At 39.2% G+C, this 26,904-nt stretch overlaps 1 protein-coding gene across 1 annotated transcript in view; it reads right to left on the bottom strand.

Moving 5' to 3' along the window:
* Positions 1-21,661, bottom strand: part of IL23R (interleukin 23 receptor) — an 87,207-nt gene extending 65,546 nt beyond the window's left edge. The window contains exons 1-4 of the mRNA XM_033225240.1: positions 21,522-21,661; positions 19,875-19,973; positions 18,465-18,761; positions 11,056-11,179 (exon numbers count right to left, since the gene is read on the bottom strand). Coding sequence (XP_033081131.1) covers positions 11,056-11,179; positions 18,465-18,761; positions 19,875-19,944 — 491 coding nt within the window. The 5' untranslated portion in view covers positions 19,945-19,973; positions 21,522-21,661. The remainder of the gene's footprint in view (positions 1-11,055; positions 11,180-18,464; positions 18,762-19,874; positions 19,974-21,521) is intronic.
* Positions 21,662-26,904: the final 5,243 nt, after the last annotated feature.

Raw genomic sequence — 26,904 nt, 5'->3', positions numbered from 1 at the left:
ACAGATTCATCTTGATAATGGTAAATAGTGTCTTTCATTCATTTAGTCACTCATTCAATAAATATTTACTTAACATTGACTATATTCCAAGTATATTTTTAGATATTGGGGCTACAATGAACAAAATAAATGAAGTCCCAACTGTCATGGAGCACACATTTTGGTGGAAACAAATAAATATAGAATTTGATCCATGTATGGTGAGAAATGTTCAGAAGAAAAATAAAGTGGAGTAGAAAGGTTAGGCGGTTCTGAGAGTAAGGGCGGGATTTTTGGGTTTTGTTTTTAGAGAGATGCGGGAAGTCTTATCTGAGAGGGTGACATTAGGGCAATAAAGAAGCCCTGCGGCTCTCTGGAGGAAGAGCATTCTAGGTAACGCGCAAAGGCCCTGAGGTAGGACATTGCTTGGCCTGTTCAAAGAGCAGCAAAGAGGTCAGTGAGGTTTTACTAGGAAAGGGATTAAAGATGAAATCAGAGAGTTTTGGAAGAGGGGAAAGTTTAGAAGACTTGTAAGGTCACAAAGAGTCCTTGAGGGGCTCTGGCTTTGATCTCTGAGTGAAATGGGAGGTTCTGAGCAGAAGGGTGATGTGGCCTGAGGTGCGTGTAAAAAGGATTACTGTGAAAACTCATGAGTAAGGGACTCTGGAGGAAGCGAGTTGACCAGTTAGAAAGTTCTTGTACTCCCAAGTGAGAGATGATGCAACTTGGATTTCAGTGTAGGTGGTGAGGTCATTTTACAAGATAGAGCCAGAAGGTTTTGCTGATCAATTAGATGAAGGGCATAATAGAGAGGAATCCAGGAGGATATACCTGATTTTGACCTGAATAATGCAAACGATAGAGTTGCCATTTACTGAAATGGGAAATGCAAGTCTGGGGAGAGGAAACTGGGTGTGTTTGGTTTTGAAAATGTTAACTTCAAGATAGCTTGAATGACAGGTTAGAAACATGGCAGCTATATTTGGTGGAGATACTCAGACAGAGGTATACATTGGGGAGTTTTACACCATAAATTTGAAGGCTATCCTTTAGGAAATGACTGTAGATAGAGATAATAAGAGGTCTGAGGTGTGAAAGTTGCACATACCAGGATGAAAACACTTTTACCAGACCCAGACAAAATAGGGCAGGAAAGACCTGAAGGAGAGGAGGCCCATGCTTACACGTCTGAGATAAGAACTGCTTCCAAGGACTTTCTAAAAACCTTTCATTCATCCCCTGCTTTGATAAGGTTTATCACTAGACATTCTTTAGGACTGCAGTAATCCAGATAAGATGTTCTTGGAAGACCCCTTACCCAGTAACACATCTCCACTAATTAACTAACAATCACTCTGGCTTTGAGCCTCTGGAACCAATGAACTCTGTTTCTAAACAGCTCACATACATCCCTTTTTGGTAATAAAAGCTTCCCTTTATCCTCTCCCTCACCAAATGCACTGCTGCCTTGCCATGTCATGCATTCTGTATTATAATCCTTATTTATATTCTCAAGTAAACGCAACATATTTGGAGATAATTTTCCCTAGTGTCTTTTTTTAGACTGACAAAATATAGAGTTCTGGGTCACTATGAATTTATCTGAAATGAAGAGAAATCAGCAAAAGAGACTGAGATAAAGCTTCCAGGAGGGTGAGAGGAGCAGCAAAAGGGAGTCCTGTCCTGGAAGCCGAAAGAAGGAAGTGAAGAGCGACATTAAATGCTAGGAGAGTAAATGTTTCTGATAAGAAAGATAAAGACTGAGGCTAAACCATTCAATCTGGCAATGGGGAAATCATCAGTGACTCTGATAGGAGCTGTTTCAGTGGAGTGGTAAGGACACAAAACATGACTAAACTGGATAAAAGAGAGAAGAGGGAAGATAGAGACAGACAGTACAGACAACTCTTTTGATTTTTTTCATAAAAAGAAACAGAGAAATTGGGTGGTAGAGGACAGGGACCCAGGGAGGGTTATATTTTTCAAAAGGGCAAAGGCTACAGCATGCTTAAAAGCTGATGGGAATGATGCAGTAAAGACAGAGACAACGACAGTGCAGAAGGAACAGAGGAAAGTTTTGGAGCAGTGTCCTCCAGTAAGCAGGCAGGATATGATCTAGTACCCTAGAGAGAGTTGACCTTAGGGCAATGGTAATTCATCCATAGCAATAGCAGGAAAGATCAAGCATATGGGTACAGATGTCAACGTATTAGTCAATGGGGGAGGCTGTGGTATTTCTCATTGCGTCTGTTTTCTCAGGAAAGTAGGAAGCAGGCCTTCAATAGAGAATGAGGAAGGGAAGATACTGGAGAGGAGAGATGAGAGAAAAAGTAATGAAGTAATGACTGGGCTTAGCAAGACAGTGACTTGGCTAGTGAAATGTAGTAAGACTACTGTGTGGCTCTCCTGGCCCAGCTGAGGTTAGTGGTCACGAATATAAAGCAGTATCAGTCAGCAAGGTTGTGTTTGTCTCCAGCCACAATTAGCTCCCTGGGCTCACAATCAGTGAGGAAATGGATTCTAAAATATAAACTACATTTTGAGTCCTAAAGGAATTACTGAAACCTAACATAGCCTTAAAAATAATATTTGGAATCACACCTAAGAACTCTTTCTGGTTATTAAAAATACGTACGTAGAGAAGAAGATGTGGCAAAAACAAACAGGCCTTATGAATCGGCAGAGGAGGCCATTGAATTTAAGGACTTTAAAATGATATCACATCTAAAAATATTTGCCTTATTGGTCTTCCATGGTGCCTGAAAAATCCCAAAATTGGTGTTATTCTAAACTGTTTATGAGCTTGTCATGCACAGAGATGGTGTCTTTTTTTTTTTTTTTAATATCTAGAGTTTAACACAATTCCAGGAAACCATCAAATGCTAAATAAATATTTGCTAAGATGACTTGAATGGGACAGAATGCAGGGCTATCATTCATGCATTTTTATTCAACAAATATTTATGAAGTAGAATGCACTGAGACAGACATTACCAGTGTTTCCAAGATAAAGAAAAAATATATTTACATGAAATTGCTGAAGATAGTGGGACTACAGTAGGGTTATTAGCACAGGTTATTTTAAATTTTTTTTCCTATCATTACCCTTTGAAACAGCAAAACACAGGAGGTAAAAGAAAATATGTGAACAGCTACGAGGCTCTGTCTGGCGATGCCATCACAAAGGTGCTGGGAAGATGAAGCAAAACAGATAAAATTCTACTTTACAACTTCACCCCAACACGAGGAGGCCCCTGATGGCACCTATGTTGCCATAGAGGAAACACTGCCTTTCTGCAACTGGAGAAACGAGTAGGTGGTCTCAGGTAAAAAGCTTCTCTGTACATGTGATTTTACTGGAAAACTGAACCACATGAGTTAGAAGTGAAACCTTGCACATGCTGATCTCTACCTAGTTGCCAACGTGGAAAATACCCTAATAACTGAACATTTAGAAGAGCTCCTTTAAACCTAATACTACCTCGACCACAACATTCATTATAAGTCAGCTTTCTCCTGGAGGGAAAGATTTTTTGGCAGTTAGAGAAATTGACTTGCTCTTTTCTTTTCTCTTTTCTTTCTTTCCTTCTTTTTCCTCTCTCTCTCCCTCCCTCCCTCCCTCCCTCCCTCCCTCTCTCTCTCTCTCTCTCTGTTTGTTTTTTTGAGACAGGGTCTGGCTAAGCCAACCAGGCTGGAGTACACTGGCTCACTGCAACCTCTGCCTCCTGGGTTCAAGCCATCCTCCCAAGTAGTTTGGATTCCAGGCACCCGTCACCACGCCTGGCTAATTTTTTTTTTTTTTTTGTAGAAATTTTTGTATTTTTCGTATTTTTCACCATGTTGCCCAGGCTGGTCTCAAACTCCTGAGCTCAAGTGATCCACCTACCTCAGCCTCCCAAAGTGCTGAGATTACAGGCGTGAGCCACTGCACCCAGCCCTCTTCTCTAATTTTTTTCAACTCATTAGTTTGTTTGTAATTAATCATTAGATAAATAGGTGTTTGTTTCCTTTTCTGACCTGTCTATATTTATGGAAGTTAGTCCTTTGACTTTACCAGAGGAGAACGTTCTTTTTATGCTAACCTTTTATATCTTTTATGTCCTCTTTAAAAATGTAATAAAATCCCATTAATCTGGCCCCCATCAATTCAGAACTTGGTTAGGTTTATCAGAGGTTGGCTATAGTTTATTGCTGGATTTTAAGAAAGAAGGTGGGAGAAATAATTCTTAAAATATATATGACCTTATATTATTACTTAACTAGACAATGAAAGGGAGATGCAGGAAATGTCTATTTCTAGTTATCAACTAGAATAATTACTCAACAAATATTTATTGAGCATTTACTATGTGTCAGGCCCCATTCTAGGTTCAATCAATACAGCAATGAACAAATCAAACAAAAATCCTTGCCCACATTAAGCCTACATTCTAGTTTGAATGAATAAATGTACTATTGACATATAAAAGATAAGTCTTTCTTATTAGAGCACATGCAACATCTCTTTCTAGATTTTTTCCAAAATTATTGTATTACTTAAAAATATATGAATAAAATTGTCTATAATATCCTATAAATAATCATTTTTATGGCTTTACATTAATATTTCTCTCAATCAAATCAGTCAGGTTTCCCTTGGGCCATAATATTATAATATCCTTTGCTATAGTCTGAATATTAGTGTACCCTCAAAATTTACATGTTGAAACTTAAACCCCAATGTAAAAAAGAGGTAGGGCCTTTAGAAAGTGGGAAAGTCATGAGGGCTCTACCTTCATGAATCAATTTAGTGGCCCTATAAAAGAGATTGAAGGGAGCTGCCTGGCCCCTTCTACTATGTGAGAACATATAGAAGTCACCATCTATGAGGAACAGACCCTCAAAATCTGTTGACACTTGATCTGGGACTTCCTAGCCTCCAGAATTGTGAGCAATAAATTTCTGTTGTTTACAAATTACCCAGTCTAGGTATTTTGTTATAGTCACCTGAATAGACTAAGACACCATTTTGTGTTGTACTTAATTGTAAGCGTTTCCTATATGCAAATCACTTCCTATAATTTGCTTTTTTATAAGCTTTGTGGTATTAATTATCCTCATTTCACAGGAGGCTGAGGCTCAGCAAGGCTAAATAACTTTTCTAAGATTACACAGCTAGCAACTATGGCTAATACTGTTGGATGACGGTACCAAACTCCATTTACAATGCCCTTCTACCGGGTTCCCATCCAGACAGAGTAGACATGTGACACCGTTGTGGCCAACTCAATGTAGGTGCAAGTCCACAGGAGGAACTCCTTTGCTCTTTACCACTTTTCCTGCCTGGAACTTGGATGAGAAGCCTGGAGATACAGCATCCAAAGATTAAGGTCAACACGCTGAATATCGCAGAGTAGAAAGAGGAAAAGAGCCTAGATCCCTGGAGTATTACTGAATTATCATGCCACCTGTTATTACATGTAATTGTGACCTGATATAAATAAGGCCATGTCTATTTAAGTGACTGGACTTGAGTAGTTTTTTTGGGTTTTTTGTTTGTTTGTTTGTTTGTTTTGAGATGGAGTCTCACTCTGTAGCCCAGGCTGGAGTGCAATGGCATGAACTTGGCTCACTGGAACCTTCACCTCCCATATTCAAGTGATTCTCCTGCCTTAGCTTCCTGAGTAGCTAGGATTACAGGCATATGCCACCATGCCCTGCTAATTTTTGTATTTTTAGTAGAGATGGGGTTTCACCATATTGGCCAGGCTGGTCTTGAACTCTTGACCTCAAGTGATCCATCTGCCTCAGCCTCCCAAAGTGCTAGGATTATAAGTGAGTGCCACTGCGCCTGGCCTGCACTTGCGTTTTCTGATATTTGTATCATAAAAGACACCTGACTGATAAGTTTCAGAACTGGAAATTAAATCTAAAACTCTAAAGCTCATGCTCTTTGCAATGAATATTTCTGAAAGCATTCTCTTTAGTAAACTTATTCTTAATACTTTCAGAGTGACTTTTTGAGTACTGAGAACAATCTTAGTACTCATAACTACTACAAATATTCCTTACTTTATAAAGTGAATGTGTTCCTCAAACGTCACATGTAAATAAATTTAAACATATATAATTTTGAACGCATTACAGGATTTTAAAAGAAATATATAATACATAGTTTTATAAAATATTCAGAAAATATTTTTATGATACTAAATAGGAAATTAGGTCGGGGTTAGCAAGTTTAAAATTGTATCAAACAAATATATTTTTTCAAATTGTGGTTCATCTATCCGGAATTTGCAATGCAGTTTTACTATGAGGAACCTCAGAAGGCAGGTAAATCAGGCTTGAAAGAATTAGTCCGCATCCACTAGGATAGCAATAACCAAGATAAAAACAAAGGTTGGCAAGAATGCGGAAATACTGGAACCCTTATACACTGTTGGTGGGAATGTAAAATGTGTGACTGCTTTGGAAAACATTATGGCAGTTGAACAAAAGATTAAACACAGAATTACCAAGAGACCCAGGAATACTATTCCTAAATGTATGCCCAAGAGAAATAAAAATATGTCTATACAAAACTTGTACACAAATATTAATAGAAGCATAATTCATAATAGCTGAAAAGTGGAAACAACCAAAAAGTTCATCAACCAAGGAATAAATAAATAAAATGTGTTCCAAATAATGGAACATTATTTAAAAAAGAAATAAAGGGCCAGGCGCGGTGACTCACGCCTGTAATCCTAGCACTTAAGGGAGGCCAAGGCGGGAGGGTTGCCTGAGCTCAGGAGTTCCATACCAGTCTGGGCAACATGGTGAAATCCCGTCTGTACTAAAATCCAAAAAATTAGTCGGGAGTGGTTGTGTGCACCTGTAATCCCAGCTACTCAGGAGGCTGAGATAGGAGAATCACTTGAATCCGGGAGGCAGAGGTAGTAGTGAGCCGAGATCGCACCATTGCACTCCAGCCTGGGCGACAGAGTAAGACTTCATCTCAAAAAAAAAAAAAGAAAGGAATAAAGTACTGATACATGTTACACCATAGATAACCTTGAAAACATTATGCTGAATGAAAGAAGCCAGTCACAAAAGACCACATATTATATGATTCCTTTTATATGAAGTGTCCAGTGTAGGCAAATCCACAGAGACAGAAAGCAGATAGTGGTTGCCATGGACTGGGAAGATTGAGGGGAAATAGGAAGTGACTGCTAATGGATGTGCTTTTTTTTGGCATGATGAAAATGTTCAATATTGATTGTAGTGATGGGTGGATGTGATTTTTTTGGACATGATGAAAATGTTCAATATTGATTGTAGTGATGGGTGCTAAAACTCAAGGAATGATATACTTTAAATAAGGAGAATTGTATGGTAGATGAACTATACTTAATAAAGTGTTATATTAAAAACAAAGGAAGAATGAATTAACCAAACAACCAGGATCAGCAGTTCAGGAGATCCTTCCAGGTTCGGGGAGATAGTGAATATCCTCAAGACACTAGGCTCTCTGTCAGTCTGGCACTGCCTGGTTTTTCTGTGAGCTTGAAGTGAAAAGGTCGCTGCCATACTGCCCTCACCTTCAAATTCCTAAAGTTGACTTAGCAATGAGACTCTAGTTGTCTCGCTGTCATGGCTTTTCTACTTTACCCTATAGGCAAGGGATAGAGGTTTAGTCTCCAGTGGTTTATCCAGAGAGATCCCCGTTAAAATCCCTGCTCCTTTACTTCTTAGTCAAGTGACTTTGGAGAGGTAATGTGAGCTCCCCAAGCCATCTGTAAGATGGGAACAATAACAATCGTTCCCTCACAAGGTTGAGAATTGAAGATGTCATGCACATGAAGTACAGAGCACAGTACTTAGCATATTGCATCTCATCCATCAACTCTACTCATCCCTGATATCAGAGTTTTCATCATCTCTTTGGTACTGGAATATGCCTCTGTTTAACTCCTGTTCAGAATGAAAGGTGTATGCCTCTTGCCCATGGCATGCAGCTGGTAACTCCAGGTCTAGTAATGTGTTCATTAAATCTTCTAGTTTCTACATGCACTTTCTTGAATGAAGAGGTACTGCTTTTTAGGTTTCACTTAATCAAAATTATTCTGAGTATCCAACAGGTAGAGAGAGAGAGAGCAAGATTAGGTTATTCTCTTCAATACAGACCAGGTTTGGTGACTGGGAGAATTGCTTGAACCCAGGAGGCAGAGGTTGCAGTGAGCTAAGATTGTGCCACTGCACTCCAGCCTGAGTGACAGAGACCCTGACTCAAAAAACAAAAACAAAAACAAAACAAACAAACAGAAAACAAACACTGTATAAATAAATAAAAAGATTACTTTTTAAAAAAGAAGGTTATTCCCTTCCATAATGATGAGAACTGAACAGAATATTTTAAAGATGCCCTGCGATCTGGACCTTCACATGCCTTCGGCAGAAAATAAGTTAAGAAGGCAGTCAGGGCCGGGCGCGGTGGCTCAAGCCTGTAATCCCAGCACTTTGGGAGGCCGAGACGGGCGGATCACGAGGTCAGGAGATCGAGACCATCCTGGCTAACACGGTGAAACCCCGTCTCGACTAAAAAATACAAAAAAATTAGCCGGGCGAGGTGGCGGACGCCTGTAGTCCCAGTTACTCGGGAGGCTGAGGCAGGAGAATGGCGTGAACCTGGGAGGCGGAGCTTGCAGTGAGCTGAGATCCGGCCACTGCACTCCAGCCTGGGCGGCAGAGCCAGACTCTGTCTCAAAAAAAAAAAAAAAAAAAAAAAAAAAAAAAAAAGAAGGCAGTCAGGCAACCTATGTTCAAATTCCACCTCTCCTTCTCTGCAACTGTGTGGTCCCGGATACATACCTGACCTCACTAAGTCTCAGTTCCCTTGTCTATACCAATGGGAAAAATAATTGCATGCATCTGTCTTAGTCTCTTTCAGCTGCTATACAAATACCTTAGACTAGGTAATTTATAAACAACAGAAATTTATTGTTTACAGTTCTGGAGGCTTGGAAGTCCAAGATCAAGGCATCAGCAGATTCAGTGTCTGGTGAGGGCTCACTTTCTGCTTTATAGATAGCACCTTCTGGCTGTGTCCTCACAGGGTAGAAGGGCAAACAAGCTTTCTTTCAGACCTCTTATGGAAGGGCAATAATTCCATCCATGAGGTCTTCACCCTCATGACCTAATCTCACTTCAAAGGCCCCAACTCTTGTTACTCTTGCATTGGGGGTTTGTTTCAACATATGAATTTTAGGAGGACACAAGCATTTGTAGGATCCCAGTGCTTCACATGGTTGTACAGGTATTAAATTAGGCAGCATTTATAAAGCTCTTGGCCCAGTGCTTGGCAAACAGTAAGGGTCCAATAAATGCTTTAAAAAATAGTTTGTGAAATTTTTAAGAATTACTGACAGAAAAAAAGTGTACTTCAAAAACACCACAGAAGACATTTTATTTTATTTTATTTTATTTTATTTTTTATATTTTGAGATGCAGTTTCCCTCTTGTTGCCCATGCTGGAGTGCAATGGCGCAATCTAGGGTCACTACAAACTCCACCTCCCGGGTTCAAGCGATTCTCCTGTCTCAGCCTCCCGAGTAGCTGGGATTACAAGTGTGTGCCACGACACCCGGCTAATTTTTGCATTTTCAGTAGAGACAGGGTTTCACCATGTTAGCCAGGCTGGTCTTGAATTCCTGATCGCAGGTGATCCACCCGCCTCGGCCTCCCAAAGTGCTGGGATTACAGGCACGAGCCACCGTGCCCAGCCGGCATTTTATATTATTTTATTTTATTTATTACTATTTTTGAGACAGAGTCTCGCTCTTTCGCCCAGGCTGGAGTGCAGTGGCATGATCTCAGCTCACTGCAACCTCTGCCTCCTGGGTTCAAGCACTTCTCCCTGCCTCAGCCTCCTGAGTAACTGGGATTACAGGCACCTACCCCCATGCCCAGCTAATTTTTGTATTTTTAGTAGAGATGGAGTTTCGCCATGTTGGCCAGGCTGATCTCGAATTCGTGACTTCAGGTGATCCACCAGCCTCAGTCTCCCAAAGTGCTGAGATTACAGGCATGAGCTACTGTGCCTGCCCTGGAATTTTATTTTTTAATAAACTAAACAAAACAAGAAACACGAATAAGGTGAGCAACTTGTCCTAGTTTGCCCACAACTTTCCAGGTTTTAAAACTGAAATCCTTTGTCCTGAAAACCCCCTTAGTATGAGACAAACAGGAAAGTTGATCAACTATACAGACACTAAATTTAAGATTTGAGGGTCAGTGTTAACAATTAATAGCTTCCATGAATTTAGTGGTAATGTGGCATGATTATACACACTTTAAAAGCCAAATTCCACATAATGAATTAGAACAAACCCGTGTATTTAGGTTTTATTTTTAGGCCCATTTAAAGATTAAAAATCATAGCAATTCGGGGAAATTAAGTTGTTGAAACCCCAGAAGAAGAATAGAGCAGGTATTTAAGCAATAATTTATTATTTTATTTTATTTTATTTTATTTTTTGAGAAGGAGTCTTGTTCTATTGCCCAGGCTGGAGTGCAGTGGCACAGTCTTGGCTCACTGCAACCTCTGCCTCCCAGGTTCAAGCGATTCTCCAGCCTCAGCCTCCCGAGCAGCTGGAATTACAGGTGCCCGCCACAATGCCAGGCTAATTTTTGTATTTTTAGTAGAAACCAGGTTTCACCATGTTGGCCGGGCTGGTCTCAAACTCCTGACCTCAGGTTATTCGCCCACCTCGGCCTCCTAAACTGTTGGGATTACAGGTGTGAGCCACTGTGCCCATCCTAAGCAATGATTTAAAACTGTGCTGGGCTGTACCACCATTAGGCCCCTGCTACCAGTTACCTACAAATGAATAAAAAGGGTTGAAAGATCATAGAATACTTTCCTGCCAGAGTGAAAATATTAATGGCCCGAAAAGGGCATTGCTAGGTTCACTGATCATAAGTAGGAAATTAGGAATAAATCAGGGTATATATTTAATGTTTGAGGCTGATTTCTTGGATCTCCGCTGGAGGCAGAGCTCTGGCTGAACCAGGGTGGAACCGCTTATATGAAGCCATGAGGAAGGGACCTACCTCTTCACATGCACCACGTATTTTGTGTCTATGTAGGTGAGCTTCCCAGCATTCCAGGTGCAAGTCATGTTGCCTGAATATTCATAAATGACACAGGTTACCTCATCAGGAACATCTGGCGGATCTGCAACAAAACATATCACTTAGGAGCTGCCATAAGAAATATGAAGTTCTCTATAAAGTAGTCAGTTGAGAAACTGACAATTTTATTTGAAAATCAGGTCAATCAGCACTCAGCACCTCCCTGCTCCTCATTCCATCCCTACTACCTTACCTTGCAACCCACTTTACCATCAAGTATCCATTCCTCGTCTTCTTATACTTGACTATATTATCCTAAATTCAGTCTCCCCCAGCTACTCCTATATCTTTCTCTTTTTCTTAACAGCTAAACACTTTTAAAGAGCCTATTATTCTTCATTTCCCATATGCTTTTGAACCCAAAACAATCAGGATTCAGCTTCCACAATTCCACCAAAACCATTGTTGCTAAGGTCTTCAATGACTTTCTCTTCAACAGACCCCATCTCTTGTCATTCTTCATTGAAAATTTTTTATAAGAAAGAAGGCTATTTGTTCCTTTTCATCTATTTTGTAATGAAAATAAAAGTCCACAGAAATTCTCTGCAGCATTTGATATTTTGCTCACTCCCTCCTTGAAAGCTCTCTGTTTTAAAGCTGGGTGTGCTGGCTCACCCAGTAGTCTCAGCTACTTGGGGGGCTGAGACTGGAGGGATCCCTGGAGCTTAGGAGTTTGAGGCTGCAGTAAGCCATGATCAACACACTGCACTCCAGATTGGGTGACACAGTGAGACCTTGTCTCAAAAACAAGACAAGAAAAGAAACCTCTTTGCTTTTGGCTCTTGCAAATGGGTTCTTTGTAGTTTTCTTCTCCTACTCTGGCAGACTATCTTCTTCTCTTGCACATTTTCCACTACTCATTTTAAAAGTTTTGTGTTCATACATGCAATAAAATATTATTCAGCCTTAAAAAAGAAGGAAACTTTAACACATGCTACGATGTGGATGAAACTTGAAGACATTATATTAAGCAAAGTAAGCCAGACCCTAAAGGACAAACATTGCATGATTCCCCTTACACAAGGTATCCGGAATAGTCAAGCTCGTAGAAAGTAGAATGGCAGTTGTTGTGGCTTGGAGGAGAAGGAAGTGGATATTTGTTTAAAGGATACAGAGTTTCAGCTTGCAATAAGAGGGTTCTGGAGATAAATGGTGGTGATGGTTGTACACCAGTGTAAATGTACTTAGTGCCACTGAACTGTATACTTAACCATGGTAAAAATGGTACATTTTATGTTATGTATTTTACCACCACCACAGCAAGGTTTTTTAAAAGTTTGGTATTCACGCAATTCTATTTCAAGGCTCTTTTCCCGTCACTCCACTCAACTCATCCCACCCCTATTCCTGCCCAGCTCTTTCTCCAGGTGGCCATATTATGGGGAATATTTTTATTTTTCGTTGGCTAGCATCTTTCCCTCTTGAGAACTGACATCCCCTCTAGCCCCTCACTCCAATCTCACCCCCACCCCAACCCCAAGGCCTGTCAATCAAGAGGCTCTCCACAGAAGTGTGCCTTTGAGGTAGGCTGACTAATAGGAGAATTTCCCTTGGGAATGAACATATGACTCATGATGAACCAATCAGAATTCTCCAAGGCACTTTTTCTAAACTGTTGTAAAAGAAGCACACTCTGTGCTCCTGAAACTGCTATCTCTGAGTGGCATGTGAGCTGTTAGTTGCTGGTGGCCATCTTGCTGTCATTGTGAAACAGGCTTTTTCACAGTCTTTAGTCTATTTAAGAATGAAGCCAACACAGGGGAAAACAATACCTAGCAGACAGGAAAAGATGAGAGAGTTCTGATGACACTGACTTTTTGGGGCCTCTGAAGCCTATGAAACTCCAACCACTATCGAATGACACCCAGAATTTTCAGTTATATCATTCAATAGTGAATAAGATTAAGATTTTTTAAAATATAGAAACATTGAGAGTTTATTAAATATTCACTTTTCAGGTGTGGCTCTCTTATTTCATCCCTACATGTGAAATACTGCTGGGACACTTGACTGCTCAGAGAATGACAAGACAAGTGGAAGGATAGAAGCTCATAAAGAATAAAAATACAGACATTTAGGCATCTGACGTTCCATCCAAAGATTTATATCTTAAGTACATATTGCTTTCACTTTACCTGCAAATTGCTTACCAAAAATTTGCTTGTAAAATAATAAACAAATATATTAAAAATTTTATTCTCACTGCAAAACAAGGCGGTACTAGATGTCTTTAAACCTATCAAATTAGCAAGGATTTTGAAAAATGACAGTACACAGTGTTGGTGTGGACTCATGGAAGTCCTCTAACACACTTCTGGTGGAAGTACAAATTGGTCCAGCCTTTATGGAGAGCACTTTACATATCACAATCTGTAAAAGCAGGTGTAATATTTTGCAACTCAGCAGTTATACATCTAAGAATGCATCCTTAATGAAATGTTCATAGATATATAAAATATTTGGCTTAAAGGATGTGCCCTTAAAGTACTGTTCATAACAATGAAAAAATTGTAAACAAGCTCAATTTTCCAAAATAAGGTTAAATAAACTACAATCCAGTCCTAAACACATCCAAAAGCAATGCTGTAGAAGACAATTTAAGTACTTGGCCTTTGGAAGGAATTAAAAGTATATTTAATGAAGTAATGATCATATGGCAAAGTGAAAAAAGCAGGTTGCAAAATGGTTCAATTTGTGGTTTCATTTAAGCGAGAGATTGAGAAACATTCTCAATCTGAGGGTCTGAAATTTCAAAGACATATTCCAAATTATTAAAGAGGGATTATGGTTACTAGCAAAGTTATAGGATTATGGGAATGATAGGTATTTCTTTTTTGCTGGTCTACATTTTTAAAACTCTCTATATTGAATGCAATTTGATTTTACAATTAAAAAACTATTTTCATATATCGAAGGTCTAATATCCTTTTCAAAAAAGCTATTTTCAAACAGTAATAACACACTAAAAAGTACTTTACAATGTTTTGGTGACTTGTAGCATTGAGTTACAATGGTAACTGGGCTCCAAGTAGGGTAAAATAAATCTTTGTTTTAATTGAGCCTTAAATGAAGTAAGTGTGGAAACATGAATTTAAATCATTTTGGAGATTCAGTTGTGGTCCCTCATTGATTACAATGATTGGTGCTGAAGTTATTTTTCCCTCTGGTTTCAGATAGAGAGTGTCATTGATTTGGCCATCAGATCGTTTGGGCTATGTTACACCACGGCATCCTACGTGAAGTGAATTCTTGGGGTTACAAATGTCTGGTGGTTAATTAACTTTGCAAAAGATCAAAAAGATGACTATACACACACACACGCAAATAAGTATTTGTTAATATGAAGCAATTTAAGATGGGCCTGTGAGTATGGTTATGAAAATAACATCAAGTTGTTGTTAGGCCTCATTGCCAGGTTATTCAATATCCAAGAACAAAACCTGGCTATACAACTAGATACTAGAGAATACCCTGAGATGTACAAAAGGGGGCTTATGTTTTTGCTCTTTCCTGCCAGTCCCACCCTTCCCCTATTATTGGGACACTCAGGAATCACAGGCCAGGTTTTTTGTTAATTCAGAGTCTAGCCAAGCATCCTTTTCTACTGAGAGCTTCTTGAAAGCAGCCTGTGATTTCCTCTTCTTTGTACTTCTAGCATTTAACACATTTTTGGTGCATAGTAACCACTCAATAAAGTTTATTCCATGAATTGATTGTCTCAATTAAGATAATAACGAGAAGGATTAAAGTGGAGAGAGATGCAATGCTTCTGGCAAAGATCACTCTACAATTTCTTACTCAAGCAGGGCACAGGCCAGCCTAATTGTTCTGTAATCATACTTAATAGCAATGTTAGAAACAAATATTCAGAGGCTTTTATTGAATAACAAACGTGCTTTCATCATTGTAAATAAAGGCCAAAGAAGGTCAAAATTTAAAAAGTCAAAGATACTTAAAATTTTAAACAAATGATTAAGTGGAAACGTGACTATTTGTGCACGGTTTAATTTGATATTTTTAAACGAAAAAAGACATCTTGTATTTTATCTGATGATTGGTATGGTCTCATTAGAACAAATTTCCCATAATATGTGTGCATTTAATCTTAGATAAGAATCTAAGGCCGGGCGCGGTGGCTCAAGCCTGTAATCCCAGCACTTTGGGAGGCCGAGACGGGCGGATCACGAGGTCGGGAGATCGAGACCATCCTGGCTAATACGGTGAAACCCCGTCTCTACTAAAAATACAAAAACTAGCCGGGCGAGGTGGCGGGCGCCTGTAGTCCCAGGTACTCGGGAGGCTGAGGCAGGAGAATGGCGGAAACCCGGGAGGCGGAGCTTGCAGTGAGCTGAGATCTGGCCACTGCACTCCAGTCCGGGCGACAGAGCGAGACTCCGCCTCAAAAAAAAAAAAAAAAAAAAAAAAAAAGAATCTAAGAAGTGTTTAGGATTGTGGCTACAAATGGAAATTGTGATAATATGGTTTATATTTCACAAATTATACATTAAAGCACAGCACTTTAAAATATATTTGGATAGCTTTTCAAGGAAAGTAATGACTCATTTATCTTGTCTTTTACAATTTGTCTCTAGTCTAAAAAAATACATATAATCATTTTGTTCAAAGCACTGATGATAAGTTGACATAGTAAATCTCACATGACAAATATCCTGTGATCAAAGTTGTCCAGTGAAAGCAATGTGATTTCTAGAATGCCACAAAACCCTCAAAAACCTTTTTTTGACCTACTTAAATAGGAAGTTTTGTTTGCTAAGAATGTAGAGCTCAAGAAGACATTCAGCTTGAATCCAGGGGTTTGAGTAAATTCTCACCTGGCAGTTACATTTTTACACTCATAACCAGAGGCCTATGTAAGGAGTTACAACTCACAAGTTAAATAAGTGGAAAGAGTGATGTTCTTTCTAAGCAGTCATCAGCAGAGAACGTATTTCTATTAGACTGTCCTGGAAGAGGAACAAAGTCCATTCTCTTATCTTCTGCATTGCCTGGTGTTAGGTTTGGGGACAGAGGCCCCTCAGCCAACACTGAGAGGGCTCTTGGGAGTACTCAGTGATACAAACTGCAACACATGGAAGGTGGTATTAACGAAAATGTATAGGAGGCCATTGTTTTGGACTGAGCTCCTGCACTAGGCCCCCACATACCAAATCAAAACAAAGTCACTCCTGTTAAGTGACATATAATCAAGCTGAAACTTTAAGGAAGCAGGTAAAACTCCCACAGACTAGCTTTTCCTGAAAACAGAAAATTCAAAGCAACCACGTAGAAAGAGCCCAGTCAACCTGAGCAGGGATGATAAGGAAACCCCCTCTGCTTTAACCATTATAAGGAAAACAACCCGAAGTAACAATGTTAACCAATCTGGTAGGTTTTATAAAAATGTCATTTCTTGTTCCTACCTTACAAAAACCAACTGTTCTGTTATAATAGTAGAACCAAATAGTAGAACCAAAACTAAGTACATAATTACACAAGCCAGTCCATATCACTATGGTAACTTAAACACCTCCAGGATACTCAGATTAATTTTATAGAATGAGATGCTGCCGATTCATGAATCACAAATAGAAACCTATCAGATCTAGAAACTAAATTTGCTGAAATTCTGTTTTTTAACAGAGACAATGTTTATTTTGCTTCCTTTTTTCCCTCTGGCTTAAATTAATAACTAACCTTTTCCTGTAACTGTGAAAGTTGCTTATTTGCCCTCCAAAAAAAATTGTATGGTCTCTCTACCCCACTCCCACCCCCAAAAGATAAATAGTAAAGTATTTAAGCATTGAGGTTTGGTTATGTTTCCTGAGGATGTGGACAAGCTAAGAAGATTTCATACATCAGATAAGATGTCTGCCTGCGGTTTAATTTCCACAATTTAGGGCAAGTTTATAACAGCTTTAAGGCATTAGTTTAAGGTAGGTTTATTCTTTGACTCCAAAACCTATGACTTTCCTTCCTCAACTCACCTCTACAACTTTCTATAGTTCCCTCTCTTGAAAAGCATACAAGATCAGCTGCTCAGAGTTAAGTAAGACAATGGCTTCATTATAGAGCAAGGAAGCCTCTTACTTTCCAAGCAGCCACAATGGGGTCAGGTGGTAGTGGTGATATGGGTCTGCCCCCAGCTAAGTTGTAAATGTGAAGAAGAAGCAAGAACTGAGGTTTGATTCTCAAAAGTATGGAGGAAGGGAACACGGCAAAGACACAAACTCCTTTATTTTTTTACTGAAAATGGGTTCAAGTGCCATAGAGAATGAATATATGAGTTAAAACAGTGCTGAACTTATTGATTTACCCCCTTCATAATAGTAGAACCAAAACTAGGTATATAATTATACAAGCCAGCCCATATCACTATAGTGATTTAAATACTTCCAGGACACTCAGAGCACAGATTGAATTTAGCATATATTTTTAAGATTAACTTGACTAAGCTTTTAAATAAATTAATAATTAGTCCCTTCAAGGTGGGTTTTAAGAAAAAGAAAAAAAATTAATAGTTACAGTAACACACACAGTGATTGTAAATTGGAATAGTGAGATTAGGAACAGAGGATTGTAGGAGACTCTCCCTATGTTTTATCAAAAGGATGTATTTTTAAGGATTTGGGTACTGATGTACTTTAAATTTTATCATATGCTTCCAAATAAATTATTGAAATCAGGTGCATAACACAGTCTGTATAATTAGCCTCCTTTTACAGGCGAGGAATTGAGGCTTAAGCAACTTGCCCAAGGTCGCAACCCTAGGAGTACAGTGGGAGCACAAAACTAGTTTTGCAACTCCCCCTAAACCTTGGCCTCAGAATTTCTCAATGGGATCTGCTTCAAGATTAATTATATTAGTTTAGAAAAATAAAACAAGATTAAAAGAGCAACATTTTAAATCTAAGGGTGCTGGCCCTCACATATGCAGTGTTCGTTCAGGGCAGAGGTGAAAAATGTTTTTTGAATGTATTGGCAACATTTTAAAATTTAGAGAGTACACATTAAAATTTCATATTTCTGTCTTCCTTTGAAGAGCCAAAAGATGTAGGAATACTGGGCCCCTGTGATTACTGGATCTGGGCAGTGGCTCCCCCCAGGAGACCACCTGTGTACTTTCTTCTCTGCATAGCTCCTATCAGCTTCTACAATTCATATAGTTCACCAATCTGGCCCTGGAGATATTTGAGTTTGCAGCTCCTGTATGAAACTAATCTAAAAACTGAACTATATCATTTTGTCCCTATTTTTAGACTAGTATGGTAATGACCAGGTAATTGTTAGACTAGCTTTTGTTTGCTTTTCGAATGTGCCCCAACACTTACATCCAGAAGAAATGTCTTTTCCACATATCAGTGTCTCTTGAAAATGATTGGGACATTCAGCAGTGCAGTACATAGAAGCGTGTGGTTCCAGAAAGTTTTTATACCAAAGCCGAGCTGTTGTTTTATTAATCCTTGTGATTTCAAATCTTTCTTTGATGCCATTTTTATAAAAATGAAGTTGCCTTGGTTGGCAGTTCTTAATTGCTGCTTGGCAATATATAGAGATATTCATACCCATCTTAAAATTTGTGGCTGGTTCTACCCAAATGTGGCCAGAGCAGTTTATATTTGTAATTCCTAGAAATAAATGGAAAAATAATAAATTACATGTAAAACATTAAAACAAGAGATTCAGAAGAACATACTATTGCATTTTAAATTTATTATTTCTATTAATTAAATGATTCCATTGAAAACAGTTTTAGGACTAGATGTATCTTTCATAAACTAGTCTGTTAGGGTTTTTTTTTGAGACAGTCCCGCTCTGTCGCCCAGGCTGGGGTGCAATGTCGCAATGCCGGCTCACTGAAACATCCACCTTCCAGGTTCAAGCGACTCTCCTGCCTCAGCCTCTGGAGTAGCTGGGATTGTAAGTGAGCACCACCATGCCCGGCTAATATGGGGTTTCACCATGTTGGCCACGCTGATCTCGAATTCCTGACCTCAGGTGATCCACCCAGCTCGGCCTCCCAAAGTGCTGGAATTACAGGCATTAGCCACCTAGTCCAGCCTCTGTTATGCTTTTATTGATGTTCAGCACCATGGCACAAGACTAGAGTTAGCTTGGAAGCTTCTCTAAGTGTCTAAAGAGCAAATATAATTAGCTGTCCTACTTTAGAGAACTGAGAGATGATGAAGCTACAGTATTTTTCAAAGGTGAGATTAGAAATAACACTGGGCACTGTAGAATCTGAACCCCATTCTCTAGCTACTCAACCAATCTTTTGTTCTTTTTTAGATAAAGCCTGATTTTTTCAGTAAAGTTTGAATATAATGAATAAAACCATACTCTTGCCAATGGTCCACACAGTTACTATGTGCTAGGCACATAGTAACTATCAATAAGTGGTTTGTGAAATAGAATTACATTCAAATGTTTGACAGGTTATTATATAACAGATATAATAGTTTGAAGGTAGAAGCCAACTTAAACTAATAGGCTCCTTTGTGGAAATATTCACATGTGAGTAAGAGGGCTGTCCAGAAGGGAAATTTGAGAAAGAAACCCTGCATTTGGAAGGCGATTGGGCCATTTTTATTTCATTCTGTGTAATTTTTATGCACACATTTTTTCCAGTCTAATAATATTTGTATTCTTCAGAGATTCTAACATAACACCATGAAAATAATAATCACTCAATATTCCATTTGTTGAAGGAAAGACAGGAGTAGATACACAAAACACCATACCTCCATGACACCAACTGAAGAGTATGTAAAGGGCTATTACCGCATCCCATTGAATAGTGACCTGATTCATATCTGGAAGCAGGAAAAGACTGTTATCCTCTGGGAAAAAAATATGAAAAATGTTTAAATTGTAATATTTTAGTAAAATAATAAAAAGCATTACATTTTTCCCTAAGAGTTATTGTATTTGATGGGAACCTTTTATTAGGAAGGGAGGAAGAAGCAAGGAAGGGAGGGAGGGAGGGAGGAAGGAAGGAAGGAAGGAAGAAAGGAAAAAGAGCAAAGAAATGTTACTGGTATATTTAGGAGATATAACAAGAGATAGAGAAGTAAAACAAACAAATGGAATTTTATACTCTTCAAAAGTGATTATGAATTAACTCAGTAGGGCATTTGATCCATTACAATTCCTCCTAATCTAGCCTTTCTCATCAGAAACCTCCTCCTCTGAGTTAACTTCTTTATTTATTTTATGTTTTAAATTTTTTTAGAGACAAGGGCTGGAGTGCAGTGGCATTATCATAGCTCACTATAACCTCAAACTCCTGGGCTCAAGAGGTCCTCCCAACTCAGCCTCCCAAAGTGCTAGGATTATAGGCACGAACCACCGTGCCTGGGCTGAGCTAACTTCTGGTGATGAATTCTTCTGCCTGCCAAAGTTATGTACTTATCACACTCCAGAAATACTAGTCTTTGATGAGCTAAACCTGGGAAGAGCCAAAAATTTCAGAATTCCAGAGAAAATGGATTCAAAATGAAGAAAAGTGAAGTGAGATTAAGCAATATGTGCTATCACCAGTTAGACTGTAAAAAGCCTTTCATCCGGGGAGGCGTGGTGGTTCATGCCTGTAATCCCAGCACTTTGGGAGGCAGAGGCCGGTGGATTGCTTGAGCCCAGGACTTCGACATCAGGCTGGGCAACATGGTGAAACCCCGTCCCTACTAAAAATTAAAAAATTAGCCCAGCATGGTGGCATGTGACTGTCATCCCAGCTACCCAGAAGGTGAAGGTTGCAGTGAACCATGATCACACCATTGCACTCCGGCCTGGGCGACAGAGTGAGACCTTGTCCCCCCACCCACCAAAAAAGAGGAAAAAAGCTTTTATCTGTAGAGAACTCGAAAGGAACACATTATAGAAATTCCTAATAATACTGTTGTGTTGACAACTAGAGTTACATTATTCAATTAATCAGTTACATTAATTAACTCATTTACTCAACAATCAACATTATTCACGTATTTATCTGTTTAATAAAACCTGAGCTTTTTCTGTAAAACAACAAGAGAACGCAATGCACAGCTCATCAAATCGCATAAAATATCTAGTAACATTAAAAACAACTGGGGTCCCCCGGCTCAGAAATATAGGGATCCCTTTCATAATTTGTTAGCAATCGTAATTCTTCTCTTCATAGAAGAAGCAGAAGCCCTAAAAATGTTCCTAGTTAGAAGTTAACTGATGGAAATATGCAATAATTATTATTTAAAGTGATGTGATGCCATATAATATTATAGATTCCCTCTTCATCAGTAACCACTGCATGGAATATCATGAAAACTTGCAAGAGAAAACAACTTGGCCCATGTATTTTCAAAAGGAAATATATCTGTCTTTAAGTATTTGAATGATCGCTGCCTATTTACCTTTCAACCTGTTTGAAGGACATGATTCCACTTCAGAGCCAGGCTGCCACCCTTGTTGGCTGTGTCGTGTCTTCTTTCCTCACTGCCTGACTGTCAGTGATCACTAGATTTTCAGCTCTGAGGTCAATGGAAATGTCAGCAGAGCCCTGACCTACATTTCAGACTCTTGAAGAGGAACTCAAACTGTCCAATTCGAAATGACTGGCTCTCGTGTAACTACTTGGGAAAACCCAGATTACTGAAAGTGAACTGTTTTGTCAGTACTTTTTTTTTTTTTTTACAGCTTAATTTAAAATTGTGTCATCCAAGAGGCAGAACTTATACATGTTTTCTTAAAAATGTCAAACATTTTGACACCAAAAATATGGCGCTTAGTTTTAATTTACAACCAGCATTGTTATTAATTATACACCTGTTTCTTTTTTAGTTTTCCAGCTTTGTTGAAGTATAATTGATGAATAAAATTCTACAATTTGATGGTAAACAACGTGATGATTTGATACACACATATTTTGTGAAATTATTATACAATCAGGTTAGTTAACACATCTCTCATCCTATTTACTCTTTATTTTGCAGAGATAACATTTAAGCAAATTTCAAGTATGCTTTATAATTCAGTACTGTTAACTATGATCACCATACTGTATATTAGATCTCCTGAACTTATTCATCTTATAACTGCAAGTTTATGCCCTTTGACCAATAACTTCCTTTCCCACCACCACCCTCTAATCTTGGTAACCACCATTCTCTCTTCTGATTTTATGGGTTCAACTATTTTAGATTCTACATGTATGTAAGATCACACAGTATTTGTCTTTCTCTGTCTGACTAATTTCAGTTAGCATAACACCCTCAAGTTGCATCTAGGTTACCACAATGGCAGAATTTCCTTCTTTTTTTATGGCTGCATGATATTCCTGTATAGCCCACAGTTTCTTTACCAATTAATCCATTGATAGGCACTTAGGTTATTTTCATGTTTGGGCTATTTGGACTAATGCTTCATGAACATGGGAATGCAGGTATCTCCCATGGTGCTGATTTCATTCTATGGGGGGCTATAGGTCCAGAAAAGGGATTGCTGTATCCTAAGGTAGGTCTATTTTAATTTTTTAATTAAAATTGTTTTTATTTCACACTGTTTTCCATGATAACTGTACCAGTTTACATTCCCAACAGCAGTGTACAAGGCTGCCCTTTCTCTGTACCCTCGCCAATACTTATATCTTGTGTTTTTATAATAGGTACCCCAAAAGGTGGGAGGTGGTATCTAATTGTAGTTTTGTCTTTTGGTTTAGGTTGTTGTTTTTGTTTTTGTTTTGAGACAGAGTCTCACTCTGTCACCCAGGCTGGAGTGCAGTGGCATGATTACAGCTCACTGCAACCTCTGCCTCCTGGGCTCAGGTGATCCTCCCATTTCAGCTTCCTGAGTAGCTGGCACCACAGGCACATGCCATCACACCCAGCTAATTGTTTTGTAGTTTTGGTAGAGATGGGTTCTCACCATGTTGCCCAAACTGGTCTCGAACTCCTGAACTCAAGCAATCTGCCGGTCTTGGCATCCCAAAGTGCTGGGATTAGAGGCATGAGCCACCATGCCCAGCTCACTGTAGTTTTGATTTGTATTTACCTGATGGTTAGTAATGTTGAGTACCTTTTCATGTACTTAATGGCCATTTGTCCGTCTTCCTTGAAAAAAAAAATCTATTCAGGTCCAGAATCACCTGACGACACATTTCTTAGAATGTATCCCAGTCATTAAGCAACACATGACTCCAACACTGTGCGGAGAATTGATTGAAGATGAAGAGCCCAATTAGGAGGCTATTGAAAATCAGAGCTGATTTTTGTTTTATTTTGTTTTATTTTATTTTGTTTTATTTTGAGACGGAGTTTTGCTCTGTTGCCCAGGCTGGAGTGCAATGGTGCAATCTCAGCTCACTGCAACTTCTGTCTCCCCGATTCAAGTGATTCTCCTGCCTCAGCCTCCCAAGTAACTGGGATTACAGGCATGTACCACCATGCCCCGGTAATTTTTTTTTTTTTGTATTTAGTAGAGACATGGTTTCACCATGTTGGCCAGGCTGGTCTCGAACTCCTGACCTCAGATGATCCCACTACCTCGGCCTCCCAAAGTGCTAGGGTTACAGGTGTGAGACACTGTGCCCAGTCTGGTTTTTTGTATTTGTTGTAGAGATAGGGTTTCACCATGTTGGCCAGGCTGGTCTCAAACTCCTGACCTCAAATGATCTGCCCATCTCAGTCTCCCAAAGTGCTGGGATTATAGGCGTGAGCCACCACGCTCAGCCCAAGAGCTGATTTTTAAATCAGATTTTCTGAGCTTTATTGTTTTTGTTTTTGCTATTGAGTCATTTGAGTTCCTTATGTATTTTGGATATTAACCTTTTATCAGATAAATGATTTGCAAATTTTTTTTTCCCTTCTGTAGATTGTCTTTTTATTTTGTTGGTTGTTTTCTTTGCTGAGCTTTTTAGTTTGATATAGTCCCACTTATTTATTTTTGCTTTTGTTGTTTTGTGTTTTCAGTGTCATATCTAAAAAAAATCTTTACCCAGACCCGTGTCAAAGAGGTTTTTCCCTATGTTTTGTTCTAGGAGTGTATTAGACTGTTCTTGTGTTACCATACAGGAATAACTGAGACTTGGTAATTTATAAAGAAAAGCGGCTTAATTGGCTTACAGTTCTGTGGCCGGTACAAGCACGGCACCAACATCTGCTTGGCTTCTGGTGAGGCCTCAGGAAGTTTACAATTATGGCAGAAGGCAAAGCAGGAGCAGGTGGATCACACGGAGAGAGCAGAAGCAAGAGGAGCAGGAGGAGGTGCCACACACTTTTAAACAACCAGATCTTACCTGAACTCTGAACGAGAACTCACTCATCACCAAGAGGATGCCACTAAGCCATTCATGCAGGATCCGCCCACATGATCCAAACACCTCCCACTAGGCCTAACCTCCAGCACTGGTGATTATATTTCTCTTTTTTTTTTTTTCCTTGAGACAGGGTCTTGCTCTGTGGCCCAGGCTGGAGTGTAGCGGCATGATCTTGGCTCACTGAAACCTCTGCCTCCCGGGTTCAAGTGATCTTCCTGCCTCAGCTCTCAAGTAGCTGGGACTACACACACCTGCCACCACACCTGGCTAATTTTTGTATTTTTCGTAGAGATGGAGTTTCACCATGTTGGCCAGGCTGGTCTCAAACTCCTGACCTCAAGTGATCTGCTCACTTTGGCCTCCCAAGGTGCTGGGATTACAGGCGTGAGTCACCACACCCAGTCACATTCATCTTTTGACTCATCCAAAGGATGGTATCTGCAGCAGCTGCTCTATTCTTCTAAGTGTCAAGCATCTCATGGCTCATTCAGCTTTGTTGGAAAGAGTGCTACAGATTGAATCATCACCACTTCCTGTGAGGTGTGTATTAAAAGCCAATGTTGACTTATTTCCTAAGAGCTTCTTAGAGACTTTACAACGCCAGTAAGTGAAGGTAAATTCAAAACCTTCAACATACAACTCTAGCTCTTGGAGACTGCATGCGCACCTTTAAGGAGGTCAGTTTCCAGATTCTCAAATTCTATATGTGCTCTTTCCTGGGTTCACAGTAGTCATTCTCTAGATTCATAGTGAATAATATCCCTCCATCTCAAATCTCATTTAGTGCATTGCCTTGGGTGTAAATAGTTCCAGAATATCAAACAAATGGATAAATGGAAATACTGGTTTTAGGGAGGCCTTCTTGGATAATTAAGCAGGGCATTTTAAACATCCAAGACTTTAAGCCTTTTCCTGTCATATAGATATGTGTGAAGCTTACTAAAATACTTCTATTTCAGCCCATGCTAGGATACTCTGAATTTTAGCCAAATCAGGGATATTTGGGCCCATTTTGGAACTCTGAATATAGGATATCAGAAGGAATATGGGAGACTTATGGCTATCCTCTTGAACATAAATGGGATTTTTTTTTCTTTCTCTGTCTCCTAGGCTGGAGTGCAGTGGTGCGATCTCGGCTCACTGCAAACTCCACCTCCCGGGTTCAAGCGATTCTCCTGCCTCAGCCTCCTGAGTAGCTGGGACTACAGGCGTGTGCCACCATGCCCAGCTAATTTCTTATATTTTTAGTAGAGATGGGTTTCATCATGTTAGCCAGGATGGTCTCGATCTCCTGACTTCGTGATCCGTCCGCCTTGGCCTCCCAAAGTGCTGGGATTACAGGAGTGAGCCACCACCGCGCCAGGCCATAAATGGCATTTTTGATGAACCATTACTTTTTTTAAAAACATTGGATAAAATTTATATGTAAAATTTTACTTGATTTCTTTCAGATTTGGTTAACTTTATTCAATAAGATAGTAAAAAGCTATTTTATCAAATCACATCATAGCATATCTGTTTCTATAACAGCCTAGTCTTAGTTTTTTTCATCTTTGAAATGTTCAATCACTCTATTATATTTAAAAGAAAGTAAGTTTATTTAGAGCTTTAAAAATATTTTGGGCCGGGTGCGGTGGCTCACCCCTGTAATCCCAGCACTTTGGGAGGCCGAGGCGGGCAGATCACAAGGTCAGGAGATCAAGACCATCCTGGCCAACATGGTGAAACTCCATTTCTACTAAAAATACAAAAATTAGCCAGGCGTGGTGGTGCATGTCTGTAGTTCCAGCTCTCAGGAGGCTGAGGCAGAATCTCTTGAACCAGGGATTCAGAAGTTGCAGTGAGCTGAGATCGCACCATAGCACTCTAGCCTGGTGACAGAGTAAGAGTCTGTCTCAAAAAAAAAAAAAAAAAATATATATATATATATATATAGTATTTTAGTTGTAAAATATGCAAGGGAGTACATAGTTTAAAAATCTTCTTTTAAGAAGACTGAAGGAAAACATTTGGAAGACCACTGCACTGAAGCTCAACTTTATAAGCCAAACAAAAACTATATGTAGAAAAAAATACACCAAACTATCAATAGTGGTTTTCTGTGGATTATGGAATTATGATTTTTTTCTTCCTTTTGCTTTTCCATAACTTCCTATTTTTTAGGATGAGTATATTATATGTGATAATTTGTAAATAATTTTAAAAATACTGAACACATTAAAGACAAGAAAAACTTCAAGGAAAGGAATGTAAATAGGGGACTCTTTCCAGTCAATTCTAGAATATGAGACAGTTGCAGGGAATTATTGACTGGCCTACTGATGTACAGATTTCATTTAGGCAAATTCAACTATGAGTGGAAGGGGAGAGAAAGATTTTATCTCATTAACTTCCCTTCCTGCTTGTTCTGTCTGCTTCAAAATTGACCTAGAGCCTCAGTGACTCTAAGTAAAATAGGCCATATCAGAAATGCAATGATGATA

Source organism: Trachypithecus francoisi, unplaced genomic scaffold, assembly GCF_009764315.1.
Source record: "Trachypithecus francoisi isolate TF-2019V2 unplaced genomic scaffold, Tfra_2.0 Lachesis_group12, whole genome shotgun sequence".
NCBI classification, from domain to species: Eukaryota; Metazoa; Chordata; class Mammalia; order Primates; family Cercopithecidae; genus Trachypithecus; species Trachypithecus francoisi.
The sequence above is the reverse complement of the archived record's forward strand: the minus strand, read 5'-3'. Positions and strand labels throughout refer to the sequence as shown.